Source organism: Pseudorca crassidens, chromosome 5 (genome assembly GCF_039906515.1).
Source record: "Pseudorca crassidens isolate mPseCra1 chromosome 5, mPseCra1.hap1, whole genome shotgun sequence".
In the NCBI taxonomy this organism is placed as follows: domain Eukaryota; kingdom Metazoa; phylum Chordata; class Mammalia; order Artiodactyla; family Delphinidae; genus Pseudorca; species Pseudorca crassidens.
Window position 1 is genome coordinate 95,047,657 of NC_090300.1, and position 12,127 is coordinate 95,059,783.

The 12,127-nt window shown below is 39.2% G+C and overlaps 1 protein-coding gene across 26 annotated transcripts in view; it reads right to left on the minus strand.

Annotated features, from left to right (window-relative positions):
• Nucleotides 1-12,127, minus strand: part of BBX (BBX high mobility group box domain containing) — a 279,480-nt gene that overhangs the window by 29,511 nt on the left and 237,842 nt on the right. For all 26 annotated transcript variants that reach the window (XM_067738986.1, XM_067738990.1, XM_067738974.1 and 23 more), the window contains 2 exons: nucleotides 3,778-4,786; nucleotides 2,613-2,751 (listed from right to left, as the gene is read on the minus strand). In XM_067738986.1, coding sequence (XP_067595087.1) covers nucleotides 2,613-2,751; nucleotides 3,778-4,786 — 1,148 coding nt within the window. The remainder of the gene's footprint in view (nucleotides 1-2,612; nucleotides 2,752-3,777; nucleotides 4,787-12,127) is intronic.

A 12,127-nucleotide genomic window follows, 5' to 3' on the forward strand; every position in this document is an offset into this window, starting at 1 on the left:
TTCCTCCCTTAATAAAACTGTCTTTTCTCATTTCAGTTAATAAATATTTATACTAATGGAAAATCAGATACTATCTGATACTAATCAGATGCTGTCAGAAAGCTATCTATAAGTCGTAAATTTTTCAGATACTCTGGATAACCAAAAGAAAAATACGAAAATGCAAGCTGTAACTCCTTAGGTCCTTTCTTTTTTCAACTAGAATAATTACCTATGTTTTTCGTGGAGAAGTCTATAAAAGTAGAACTGCCAATACTGAGTGAATTTTCCTTGGCTATAGTTAACTAAACAGGGAGCACACTTTCTGCAATAAAAAGGTTTAAAATGCTCATTTAGAAACCTCAGAGAAGACTGACAGGATCTGGCATTTTTCACTGCTCATGAACTATGTTGGCATGTTCCAAACAAAGCAAACCCAGATAGTCTGATTCTGATAGGCCAATTTGTATAGCAGGGAGAAGAGGAAAGATCAGAGTTTTATCACCGATTTAGCCTGCAGAAAACCACACTCCCAGTTAAATACATGTGGCTTCCTTAGAAATGATTAAAACAAAAAAAAAATACCCCACATCCCAATCTCTTTTCAGGAACAGATTTTCAAAAGATTGTTTCACTTTTCTTCTTCCTCAAAGAAGACTGGTAAAAATCTCTCTCTCATAGCTTCAGCAGTTTTGAATGGAAGCACCAGAGAACTTTCTGCTGGGGAGCCTTCATGCCTGCTTAACTCCCCTGGCCTTCATATTGTTTGCAACAAGACCTGCTTCCTTCTCAGTTTGCAGACCCACAGGGCACTGGTAGTTCCAGGAGATATAGAGCACTGGTCCTGATGCTCAATTGTCACTTTTTAAGAAAATCATGCAAATACTTTTGTATTTGACAATGACAAATGTGAGGATTTTCATGTCATTCTTTAAGCATAATGTCAGCAAAACTAATTTGAACTACTCTGGACTTTTAAAAACGTTAGAAACAAAATATATAAAATTATAAATATATCATCTCGATATATATAATATTGAGGAATCATCATCACAAGAAATAATTTCCACCCTCCCACTGTATGATGAGGGCCTTAAGATTAACCAGACCTTAAAGCACTGTAACGTCCAGTTGAAAAAGTACACTATCCCACAAAAAGAAATGCAAATATTTATGGATAAACCAAGTATAATACTCCCAAATGCATAAAATTTGCATGCCTCTAACATACTTATGAAAAAATATGGAAAATATATTAAAATGTACTTATTTCTAGTCAATGTATTCTTTTCAAATTGGGCTAATGAGAAATCTCAAAGAAATTTTAAAGCAGTACAACTGAATATACAGATGATTTCTTCACCAATATAAAGTACTGAATCTCCTAACAAAATGCTTTCTGTTAAGATTGGTATTAGGAGTCTGTTTTATATAATAAAAAAGGAAATAATTCTTTTTTTTTTTTTAGCGTTTTATTGATTAATTTATTTTTGCTGTGTTGGGTCTTCGTTTCTATGCAAGGGCTATCTCTTGTTGTGGCAAGCGGGGGCCACTCTTCATCGCGGTGCGCGGGCCTCTCACTATCATGGCTTCTCTTGTTGCAGAGCACAGGCTCCAGAAGCGCAGGCTCAGTAGTTGTGGCTCACGGGCCTAGCTGCTCCGCGGCATGTGGGATCCTCCCAGACCAGGGCTCGAACCCATGTCCCCTGCATTAGCAGGGAGATTCTCAACCACTGCGCCACCAGGGAAGCCCTTTTTTTAATTTTTTTTTAATTTTTATTTATTTTTGTGGTACGCGGGCCTCTCACTGTTGTGGCCTCTCCCGTTGCGGAGCACAGGCTCCGGACGTGCAGGGTCAGTGGCCATGGCTCACGGGCCCAGCCGCTCCGTGGCATGTGGGATCTTCCCAAACCGGGGCACGAACCCGTGTCCCCTGCATTGGCAGGTGGACTCTCAACCGCTGTGCCACCAGGGAAGCCCATAAAAAAATGAAATAATTCTTAATGATTTTACCTTGATGTATGCTCTTTCTTGATACTGCATTTTAATACATAATTAATTGCTGAATATTCTCTGTATCAAGAGAATACTTAATCTAATATTTTAATCTCAGAGCATTAGAACATAGCTTACACAAAACAAAGTCAGAGGTAGAAACAATTTTATCTACATTTTCAGCTGTCATTATTTTATAAACATGTACATAACCTTCAGAAATATTAAATGAAGTACATACAGTATGTAAAATGAGCAAAGTATAAACATACTTATATAATATCCATCATAAATTTCAGATGAGAAATGCATCCTGGAGATGTATTGTAAATGTAAAAACATATATAATGTAACGCCACTGATACAAGATGGACCTCCGTTCAAACTCAGGCCTAAGTCTAAAATCTACACATTTTGTACTATACTTAAAACATGAATGACACTATCACTCACACAACCATGCTAACAGCAGGAATCATGCGATACGCTTGATTTGTGTTCCTTCATGTGCTTACTAAGATGGCAGGAGGTGCTGACTGGATACTCCAAGAACAAGCAGTTAGTGATCTGTTTACCTTGAAAATACCACCACATTTGGGGTCTGTGCTGTGTGTCTGACTGTGCTCACAGACACTTACCCAAGGAGAGAGTCTTCCTTTGGCTTTGTCTTCTTGAACTTCTTGCTTCCACTGGTCCCACTCTGGTTAAATGTCCAGCTTTCTTCATTCCAACACCCTTCGTGATCAGAGGAGTTTCCTTTTCCTGAGCTTCGTTTCCCTAAGGAAATTCAAAAGAAAGAGTGTGCTTGGTATATTGGGATGGAAGGGAAATCATCTTAGTTGCTTCACAAGTGATCTCTTGACCCCTTAGGTATCATTTGCATGATGCCATTTGTAACTATTTCAGATTCCTCAGAGTGATTCCTGATGGACCACCTTTAATAACAGAACACACAAAAAAGTAACTTACAGACTCTGAGATCCACAATCTCATCATAACAGGTGCTACATGACTCATGAGACAGACTAACTATCAATACTACTAATTTTTCCATTAGATAATCAGCCTGAGGTGTGGGAGCCCTTTTCTGGTATGCACTATTAATTCTAATTTCCCCAAGACTTACTGGAATGACATCCCTGGAGAACTATGTACTCTCAAGGATCTTCATTCAGGACTTGTTAGACCTATTTTCACACATCTCTATAGTTGGAATTTAGCTTGGCAACAGGTAGTCCCCTAGCCAGATACTATATTTTAAAATAGATGAATTTATATGAAACACTCTATGGAATAAAGGTATATATATTAACTGGTTTCTGGATACTGTTATGTTTCAAAGAGCTCTTCACTTCAACTACAGTTTTGATTACCTCGTGGGGAGGGCCAGATAAGTTATTTGCTTCTAGAGTCTACAGGTCAAGATTCTGCCAAACATATCTGCTTGTTTCAGAAAATTATTACCATCAATTTTAAAAACCAGACTTAAGAGCTCTACACATGCAATACTGATCCTTCAAAACAAAAAGCCAGCCAACACCAGTAAAAAAAAAGGTTGGAGTAACTTTGAACACTTATATTCTGAGAACCACGTACAAAGTGAATAGAAACTCCCCTTAATGGTGCTAAAAACATATAGGTAAAATGACAAATGTATATAATCTAAAAACTGTAAAGAATTGTACAAATGTAAAATATTATTTTGATACTATACTGTTCTTTACTGTGGTTCTTTTCAATACGTTTAAAGGAGAAATTCTGCTAGGTTTCCATGTTCTTTTCAGATTTAGGGAAGTCACTTACCTCTGTCAACATTAGCTCGCAGAGAGGTGAGCATACCCTCAGACACCAGGGTTTTATAAAGAGCACCTTTGCAAGACCTCTCGGATTTCCGGGAGCCACAAGTCTCTATTTTTCTGTGACAGTCACTGTCCTCAGGCTTGGCCTGTCCCGATAGGCTGGGTGGTAATGCATCCTCCGTAGGGGTCAATGGTTCTGCTTTTATACCCTCTGGCACCTCACCAGAAATGTTCTTGCTGGCAGAAATACTGATAAAATCTTGAGGTCTTGACTCTTTGGTGGTGTCTGAGGATTTCTCCTTTGACATTTTCTTCTCTCTTGATTTCACTTTCTTCTTTGGTGGCTTGGCATCCAAAATGCTTCCCTTGCCACTTGAGGACGTGCGGACCTTCTTGCGAGGGGTTTCTCCAAGCTTCTCGATGCCCCAGTCTCCCTTTGCAACAGCTTCAATGGTGTACATGACACTCTCGATATCAGATTCCGAGGACTGCCTCTTTTTGCAAGTCTTCTTGGGTGTGGATTTATCATTTCCATGTCGATCCATTTTGTTTTTCTTCTTTTTCTTTTTTAGCTTTTCTGGTTTGCTTAATGCTGTGGGATCCTCAATGATCATAATTCCATGAGGATGGCACATGTGATCCTTTCTACTGGGAACATCGCTTATTATGATCTTGCTACTGGCAGAGTAAGAAAAATCAGGGAAGTGACTACACTTTTGATCTTCCTCTAATTCTTCCTTTTTAATTTCTTTGGGAGCTTCCATTTTTATACCCATTATATCATCCATTCGCAGCTCCTCAAAATTTCTTAATTCCTTAGAATCTCTTACATTTTCCTTAGCTGATTTTTCAAATTCTGCTTCTTTCTGTAACCTGGCTTCATCTATTTTCTCCATTTTTATTTCTCTTTCTTCCTTGCCCTTCTCCAATTCTTTAATTCTTCCGCCATCTGATTCTTTTGCTTTTATTAGCTTTGATTCTTCCATTTTCACCCCCTCTGATGCCAGGCACATCTAAACAGTTAAACATGAGAGAACAAACAAAATACATTATTCTATACTTGAAACTAGCTTAAACTTTTAAATTACATTCTTTTAAAAAATAATCAAAACAAACTTCAAACTTCACAAGTCCACTTCTGCCAAAGTAACTTAAATTATTCAAATTAATAAAAGGCTTTGTAATATATTCATTCAACTCTAGAGGAGTATATACTCAAATTCTCACTTTCCAGCTTCTCATGAAGGTTTCCTCTGAAAACAAGATTTGGTAAAAGAAGGATGGGATCTAGAACTGAAAGACCTGAGTTTGAGTCTTAATTTTGCTACTTGCTAACTCTGCACCTAGGATGAGTCATTTCAGTCCTCATTCCTCTGTTGTCTTTGTAAAATAAAACTGATAATAGTTGTCTCAGAGGATCCTGTGAGGTCTAAGTGAGATGATGCACATATGGCAGTACTTAGTAAATAATCCCCAAACTCTATTCAGATATTTACCTTTTCTTTTTCCTTGGGGAAATGAGAGAAATAGCAACAATTTCTATCTACCTGCTTAAAATTAGAAATGATAAGATGATTCACTAAAGATCTACAGAAGGTTCTGGTTAATGAACAAAACATTATAGGTCCACAAATGCCAAAAGATAACCTGAAAGATCACAAAAGCTCTGAAAAATAAGTGGGGGGTGGTTGTTCTTTTTTTAAATCCATTTGATGGCAAACTTGATCTGATCCAAACTTACCTGGCTGCAAATTCTGACCAGAACTTTTATCTGACTTAATGTGACTATTCATGTTTTTGCTATTAAGTCTCCATGAATTTGAATATATATTAGGGGAATTAATGGCACACTGTAAGATACACACACTGCATCATTTTTCCTAAAATCTGAAAAATTTTGAGCCCCCAAACACATCTGCGAGCAATTCGGTTAAGTTTTTAAACTCCCCAAATTTCACATATAGGACATTAAAGGAGAAACTCGCCATCTTCCTCTCCAGCAACTATGTACCTTGAAACTGCAATCTAAAAGCTATTTTCTAAAAGAGGAAATTAGAGCTCATTGTAAAATTCATTTTCAGTACCTGGCTTTTCATTCAAAAACACTCCCCGTAAGGCTCCCCGGTGCTAGGCTCAGTGGGGGACACTAAAGGTGCAAAGATCAATAAGGTCTGTCCCATGATTCCTGACAGCTTCCACCCCAGCCCACCAGCCCCTCGGAGGGATTCATCACGAGTCACTACAAGGCTGATGAAGCCAACGGCAGCAGAGGAATTCTTAACCATTACTCATTTTATCTACTCTGCACTGTCAATTTAGAGGAAAAAAGATTATTAGGGCTTGCTGAACCCCCCTAATCAAGTACATGAGTAGGAAACTGATCTGTTTTAAAAGAAAAATAACCATTTTATGGAATGGCAAGTTGTCAGAGATTGTTAACAGCTATAAAATTCATTTTTTAAATGGATAATACATTGAATTAAACATCAGATACTATTTTACCTCATTTTTTCCCTTAGCACTTTCAGTATATCTCAAATCCTTCCATGAGAATTATGTTATGATTAGTAAGTCTCGCAAGAAGCTGGAGAAGGGGCGGGAGGAGGCAGACAGTGCAAGGTTTTTTTTAAAAAATGAACATGACAAGAGTACCCAGCCCTTCAGGATCATTCAGAGGGAAGATGTGTAATATCATGAATTCACAACAGAGTTGCCTTTTTCAGGAAATCATGTAAGTTAACTTTTAGACCTCAGCAAGCAGTTATGAAGACTGAGAACTTCCCTTTATTAAACCTAACCAGAAAGAAGATCAAAGCAAAACGTTAAATTAATTCTGAAACACTGGGATACATATCATCTTCCCTGCATGCCTTATTCTCAGGAGAGATTTGCTGTTTTTGTATCAATTTTGGAATAATTTTTATTTTCCTTTCTCAATTATCCTAGTCCTTCATGAATCTAACTATCCCATGTGGGGAGAGAGACTATGCTAGAAGAAGGCTAGAAAGGCATCCTCAAGGTGAATTTTATAGTTTTCAATCACTATCACTCTGGTGGCCTTTAATAAGTCACTTTAGGGACCTTTGCCACACAAGCACTGATTTTGCCAACGGTTTGCATTTGCACAGGTTCATCTTAGCAAACCCAATAACACTTTGCAAACTCTATTCTCAGCTTCAATGTATTTCAAAACAATTCTCCTCATCACCCCTGACAGGATTCTACAGCTAGGAATGAAATGGAACAAATGCAGACATTCTCTCTGGGGACATATTCTGGGAAACAGCATAATATTTCTTGGGAAGGTAATTACCCCGAACACTAGTCATGCTTTACTTCCTTGTTTCAGGCTCTTAAAGTTTTTTCATAAATAGAGCATGTTAATTCTAAATTATAAGAAAAACAATTACATGGCTGGAAGTTAAGCTATAAAAATAAAACTAATAACTACAATTCTCACTAACCAAACCCCCAAATAAACACAAATCAAACTCTCAGAGTTGGTGTCACTCTAGACTTACCTAATTATCTTATCTAATGTTATCTAATTTAACATTCTTCCTAATGTAGCAACTCATTTTATTATAAAAGTCTTGAGAGTTATACAACTTTTTGCACAAAGACAGTGACCATATTAGAGGGCAATGCTGTTTGAAATTTTTAAAATATTGAGCAAAAATCTATAAATCCTACCAGTCCTGGTTGTTCCCTGAAGTCACTTAAATTAATCCACTCCTTCTCTCATGTGACAGACTTTTAAATCCTAGAAGATAGACTTTATGTTCCCGTGAGTCTCTTCCCCTGGAACAACTGCTCATTATATGTAAAGGCTTCCCAACCTTTCAAAAGTTGGGTCCCTCTTATCCAGATGCAGTATGGTTGTCCTGAAGTGAGAATGGACTTTATTGAAATAAGCTGGGTTTCTGTGCAAGCACCATACTTGCTTGCCTAAGGCCACACAGTGAGCTAGGCAGGTAGCTTATACCTGAACCCACATGAGGATATAAAGGCTGAGAAATCGTTAACAGTACATCATCCTCCGCTGGGTTGTTGCCAGGCAAAAGTAAACAAATGTGTGCAAATAAAACTCATAAATGACATAAAGCTTATAAGGGCTGGAAAACAATGATGTTTCAATTTAGCAGTATTTTAGATTAAGTTCCTAGCCTTTCTGTAATACTCTAGATGAAAAGTGGAGCTATTTGTCAGTTGATAAGGACACTAATCTTCTAATGAGAACCAAAGATGAACTTGCCCCACTGTTTTTATTTTTAATTCATTTTTACTGGAGTATAGTTGCTTTACAATGTTGGGTTAGTTTCTGCTGTACAGCAAAGTGAATCAGCTATACATATACATATATCCTCTCTTTTTTGGATTCCTTCCCATTTAAGTCACCCCAGAGCATTGAGTAGAGTTCCCCGTGCTATACAGTAGGTTCTCATTAGTTACCTATTTTATACATAGTAGTGTATATATGTCAATCCCAGTCTCCCAATTCATCCCACCTCCCCTCCTCCTTGGTATCCATACATTTGTTCTCTATGTCTGTGTCTCTATTTCTGCTTTGCAAATAAGATCATCTATACCATTTTTCTAGATTCCACATATATGCGTTAATATATGATATCCCACCTGTTTTTAAAAAAACAGGTCAAAACTTCTGGCTTGTATTGGGCTTGTGGTCAATTAAAATCCTGGATTACCCACATACTATACTGGGAAGCTTGGTCTCTCCCATTCTGTATCTTTATACTTTTTGTAACTAGATGCAAGAGTTTCCATTTTTCCTTACAAAGTATATCTTTTCAAAATTTGAGTTAAATTACCTTCCAGCTTTGTGTTATAGACACATTTGATAAAGTTGCTTTTTACGTCTTTGTCTAAATCTTTGGTAATAAAGTTGAGTAGGTCATGGCCAAGGACAGAGCGTTCTGGCAAACCTATAGAGCCCTTTCATCAGGTTGATTTGAACATTAATAAGCTCCAGCAATCTAAGAATGTTTAATAATCCAGTCTAAACTCCCCCCATTTTGTTTACAAGGACATCATAAGATGTCTGTCAGAAGTTTTGCTGAAATCTGGGTACAGTATGCCATTAGCATTCTCATAGCCTATTTTATAAGCATACAAAATAAAAAATGAGGATGGCTTGTGCACCAGTCAGGGTGTAACTATGCAAACAGAAACAACTTAAAGCATATCTAGCCAAGGGAATTTAATGCAGGGAATAAATTAATTACACAGGGATACCAGAACAGGAGGTCGTGAGGTAACCCAGGGATTAGCAACAGCAGGAAGGCACAGTAGGGACAAATGGCGGAAGGAGCGTTACGAAGCCCAGGGGCTAGGTCCCTGGTGGAAGATAGACCTGTGGTGGGCCAGTCTGGAGGGAGCTGGATACGTGGACGAGATGATGCCTTTGCTTACTCCCACCCCCTCCTCACCCCTTCCTTACACATCCCAGCCTCTCTCGTCCTCCCATCCCCTAATCTTCTGCCAGTGTCTCCCACTGGCTGAACCCAGCTAGAAATCAGGGGACACAGGAACCCAGGAAAGGCAGTCTGCAGCCACCTGGGATATAAGCCAGCATACAGGGTACAGGGATTCTGGGGAAGCACATTAGACAATAACTTTGGGGGGTGGGGGGAGACTTCAATAATTCCCAGTTTTCATCTTCTTTTCTATGAGTTCAAACATGATTAAAAATAATTTTCAAAAGTTTCTAGGAGGGCTTCCCTGGTGGGGCAGTGGTTGAGAGTCCGCCTGCCGATTCAGGGGACCACGGGTTCGTGCCCCGGTCCGGAAAGATCCCACATGCCGCGGAGCGGCTGGGCCCGTGAGCCATGGCCGCTGAGCCTGTGCGTCCGGAGCCTGTGCTCTGCAACGGGAGAGGCCACAACAGTGAGAGGCCCACATACCGCAAAAAAAAAAAAAAAAGTGTCTAGGAATTAATAGTCTGTATTTTTCACATGACATAAACAGAGCCCAGGAACAGCTATGGATGTAGTAACTCTTAGAAGACGCCATCACTCTGAGATGTGAACAAATTTTATATTGAGAGGCAGTTTCAAAAGGCAGGGATTCTAGAGAGATTGTCTATGACAACAGACTGACTCTGCCACCAATTAAGCTCCTTTTCTCTAAACCGTTCTGTGCCTGTTTCTCAATCTACGGAATGTGGATGTTAACATAGTACTTGCCTTAGGAATACTGTGAGGTTCAATGAATTGCACATGTATAGTACTTAAAATAGTGTCTAGCACAGAGCAAGAATAATGTATTGTGACAACCATCCCTTTGGGGCTTAATGTCATGTAGGATAAATGCTGGCTATTATTATTAGTAGTAATATTCGTACTGTCTCATTAACAGCACATCATAGCCCTGGTAGACTAACTGCTTTGCTCCAGTTTTTCATTCTAGGGTTGAATGATTCTATATCCGCGGGGAAAACCATATACAACAAAATTAGATTCAGAAAGATCTTAAATCAATTATCTTTCAAGAAGCAACTCTTATTAAACATATAACCAAGCTCAGTTCTACTTTTGGGTACAAGCATTATCTACTCACATCTACTTTTGGGTCCATATATCAACACTTTAGTGGGACCTAGGAAAGCACACACAAACTACATTATGTACATATGCACGGAGTGCACATAGAGAAGCACACAGTGGACACAAAAGAACATAAATCAATGTGAACTCAAGTGAATAAAACTGCACTGTGGGAAGCACAGAATTAATGTCTGTTATTAATTGGCCAACTTGCCCTTTGTAGAGAGAGGGTTGGTTGTTAATCAGGCCTTGAAACAGAACATGCTTTAGTAAATGACAATTTATTTTTCTGTTATTATTTTAAATTGAACAATAACCTTCTTTAAAAGTGAGAATGGGGGCTTCCCTGGTGGCACAGTGGTTGAGAGTCCGCCTGCCGATTCAGGGGACATGGGTTCGTGCCCCGGTCCCGCAAGATTCCACATGCCGTGGAGCGGCTGGGCCCGTGAGCCATGGCCGCTGAGACTGCGCGTCCGGAGCCTGTGCTCCACAACAGGAGAGGCCACAACCGTGAGAGGCCCGCCTACCACAAAAAAAAAAAAAAAAAAAAAAAAGTGAGAATGGAAAATCATGTGCAGGACACCTTCTGGATGGAATTCCCATGGCTGTATTCAAAGAAGTTAAAATGTTAATGTTTTCAATCAAATGCTGGGCATAAATATTTGATACATATCGTTTATTTCCTCAGGAACTACTCTATTTTTTTTTTTTTTCCTGCGGTACGCGGGCCTCTCACTGCTGTGGCCTCTCCCGTTGCGGAGCACAGGCTCCGGACGCGCAGGCTCAGCGGCCATGGCCCACGGGCCCAGCCGCTCCGCGGCATGTGGGATCCTCCCGGACCGGGGCACGAACCCGTGTCCCCTGCATCGGCAGGCGGACTCTCAACCACAGCGCCACCAGGGAAGCCCCTATTTGTAATAACTGTAACTTCCGGGGGCAGGGGCACAAAATGTATCCTGTTCACCTTTGTATTCTCCTCCAAGAATATCCTAGTAAAAAAATGAAGACATTCAACAGATAATTGTGTTGAATTGAACGGTTCATTAATTCCGAGGTAAATGATGAATCTAAAATGCATTCTGATTAATACCAGGAAAGAGTTAACGAGTCTATAAAAAACAATGCTAATTATGACCATGCTGCTGTTTGGCCTAGACCAGTGATCACACTGTCCATAGTTATGGTTCCCAGGAGCACCAGTGAAAATTAATCACCAATATTTTAACTTTACCTCTGACAACCGAAACCACACAGAAGTTTTTTACTGTTTCGCGTAGTCAGAGTGGCCTGATAGTGATGTGCTAGAAGAAATGTAACTCATTCCCAAAAGAAAAACAAAAATCATTATGTTGAAACCCAGATCCTTTGGATGTACACATGGGACAGACATATAAAAAACTATCCTCTTCAAATTGGTTGCAAAGGAAAAAAAAAATCAATAAAGATACTGAAGGGATGAGATAAAATGGAGGGATTATTTTTCCTGTCCCTGAGTTCAGGGAGGCTGTCATTTTCAGTTCAGGTATGACCACACCTTAGGTTCAGGGTTTGTTATTGGGTAGTGGCTTTAAACACACAATAAATCTGTGTGGCACCAAGCTTTTACCTCCTTAAAGACATTTAAAAATGTATTCCTTTCTACAAATGTTAAGATACTGATTCATTTCTTTAATGTGTCCTGCTTTAAAAGACTGAGTGAAACGGCCAGTGAAAAATAATTAATCGTGCACTAGATGAGAAGTAATACCACAGAAGAAGATGCTCTTAACTGGTACAAAGAAATGGGTAAGT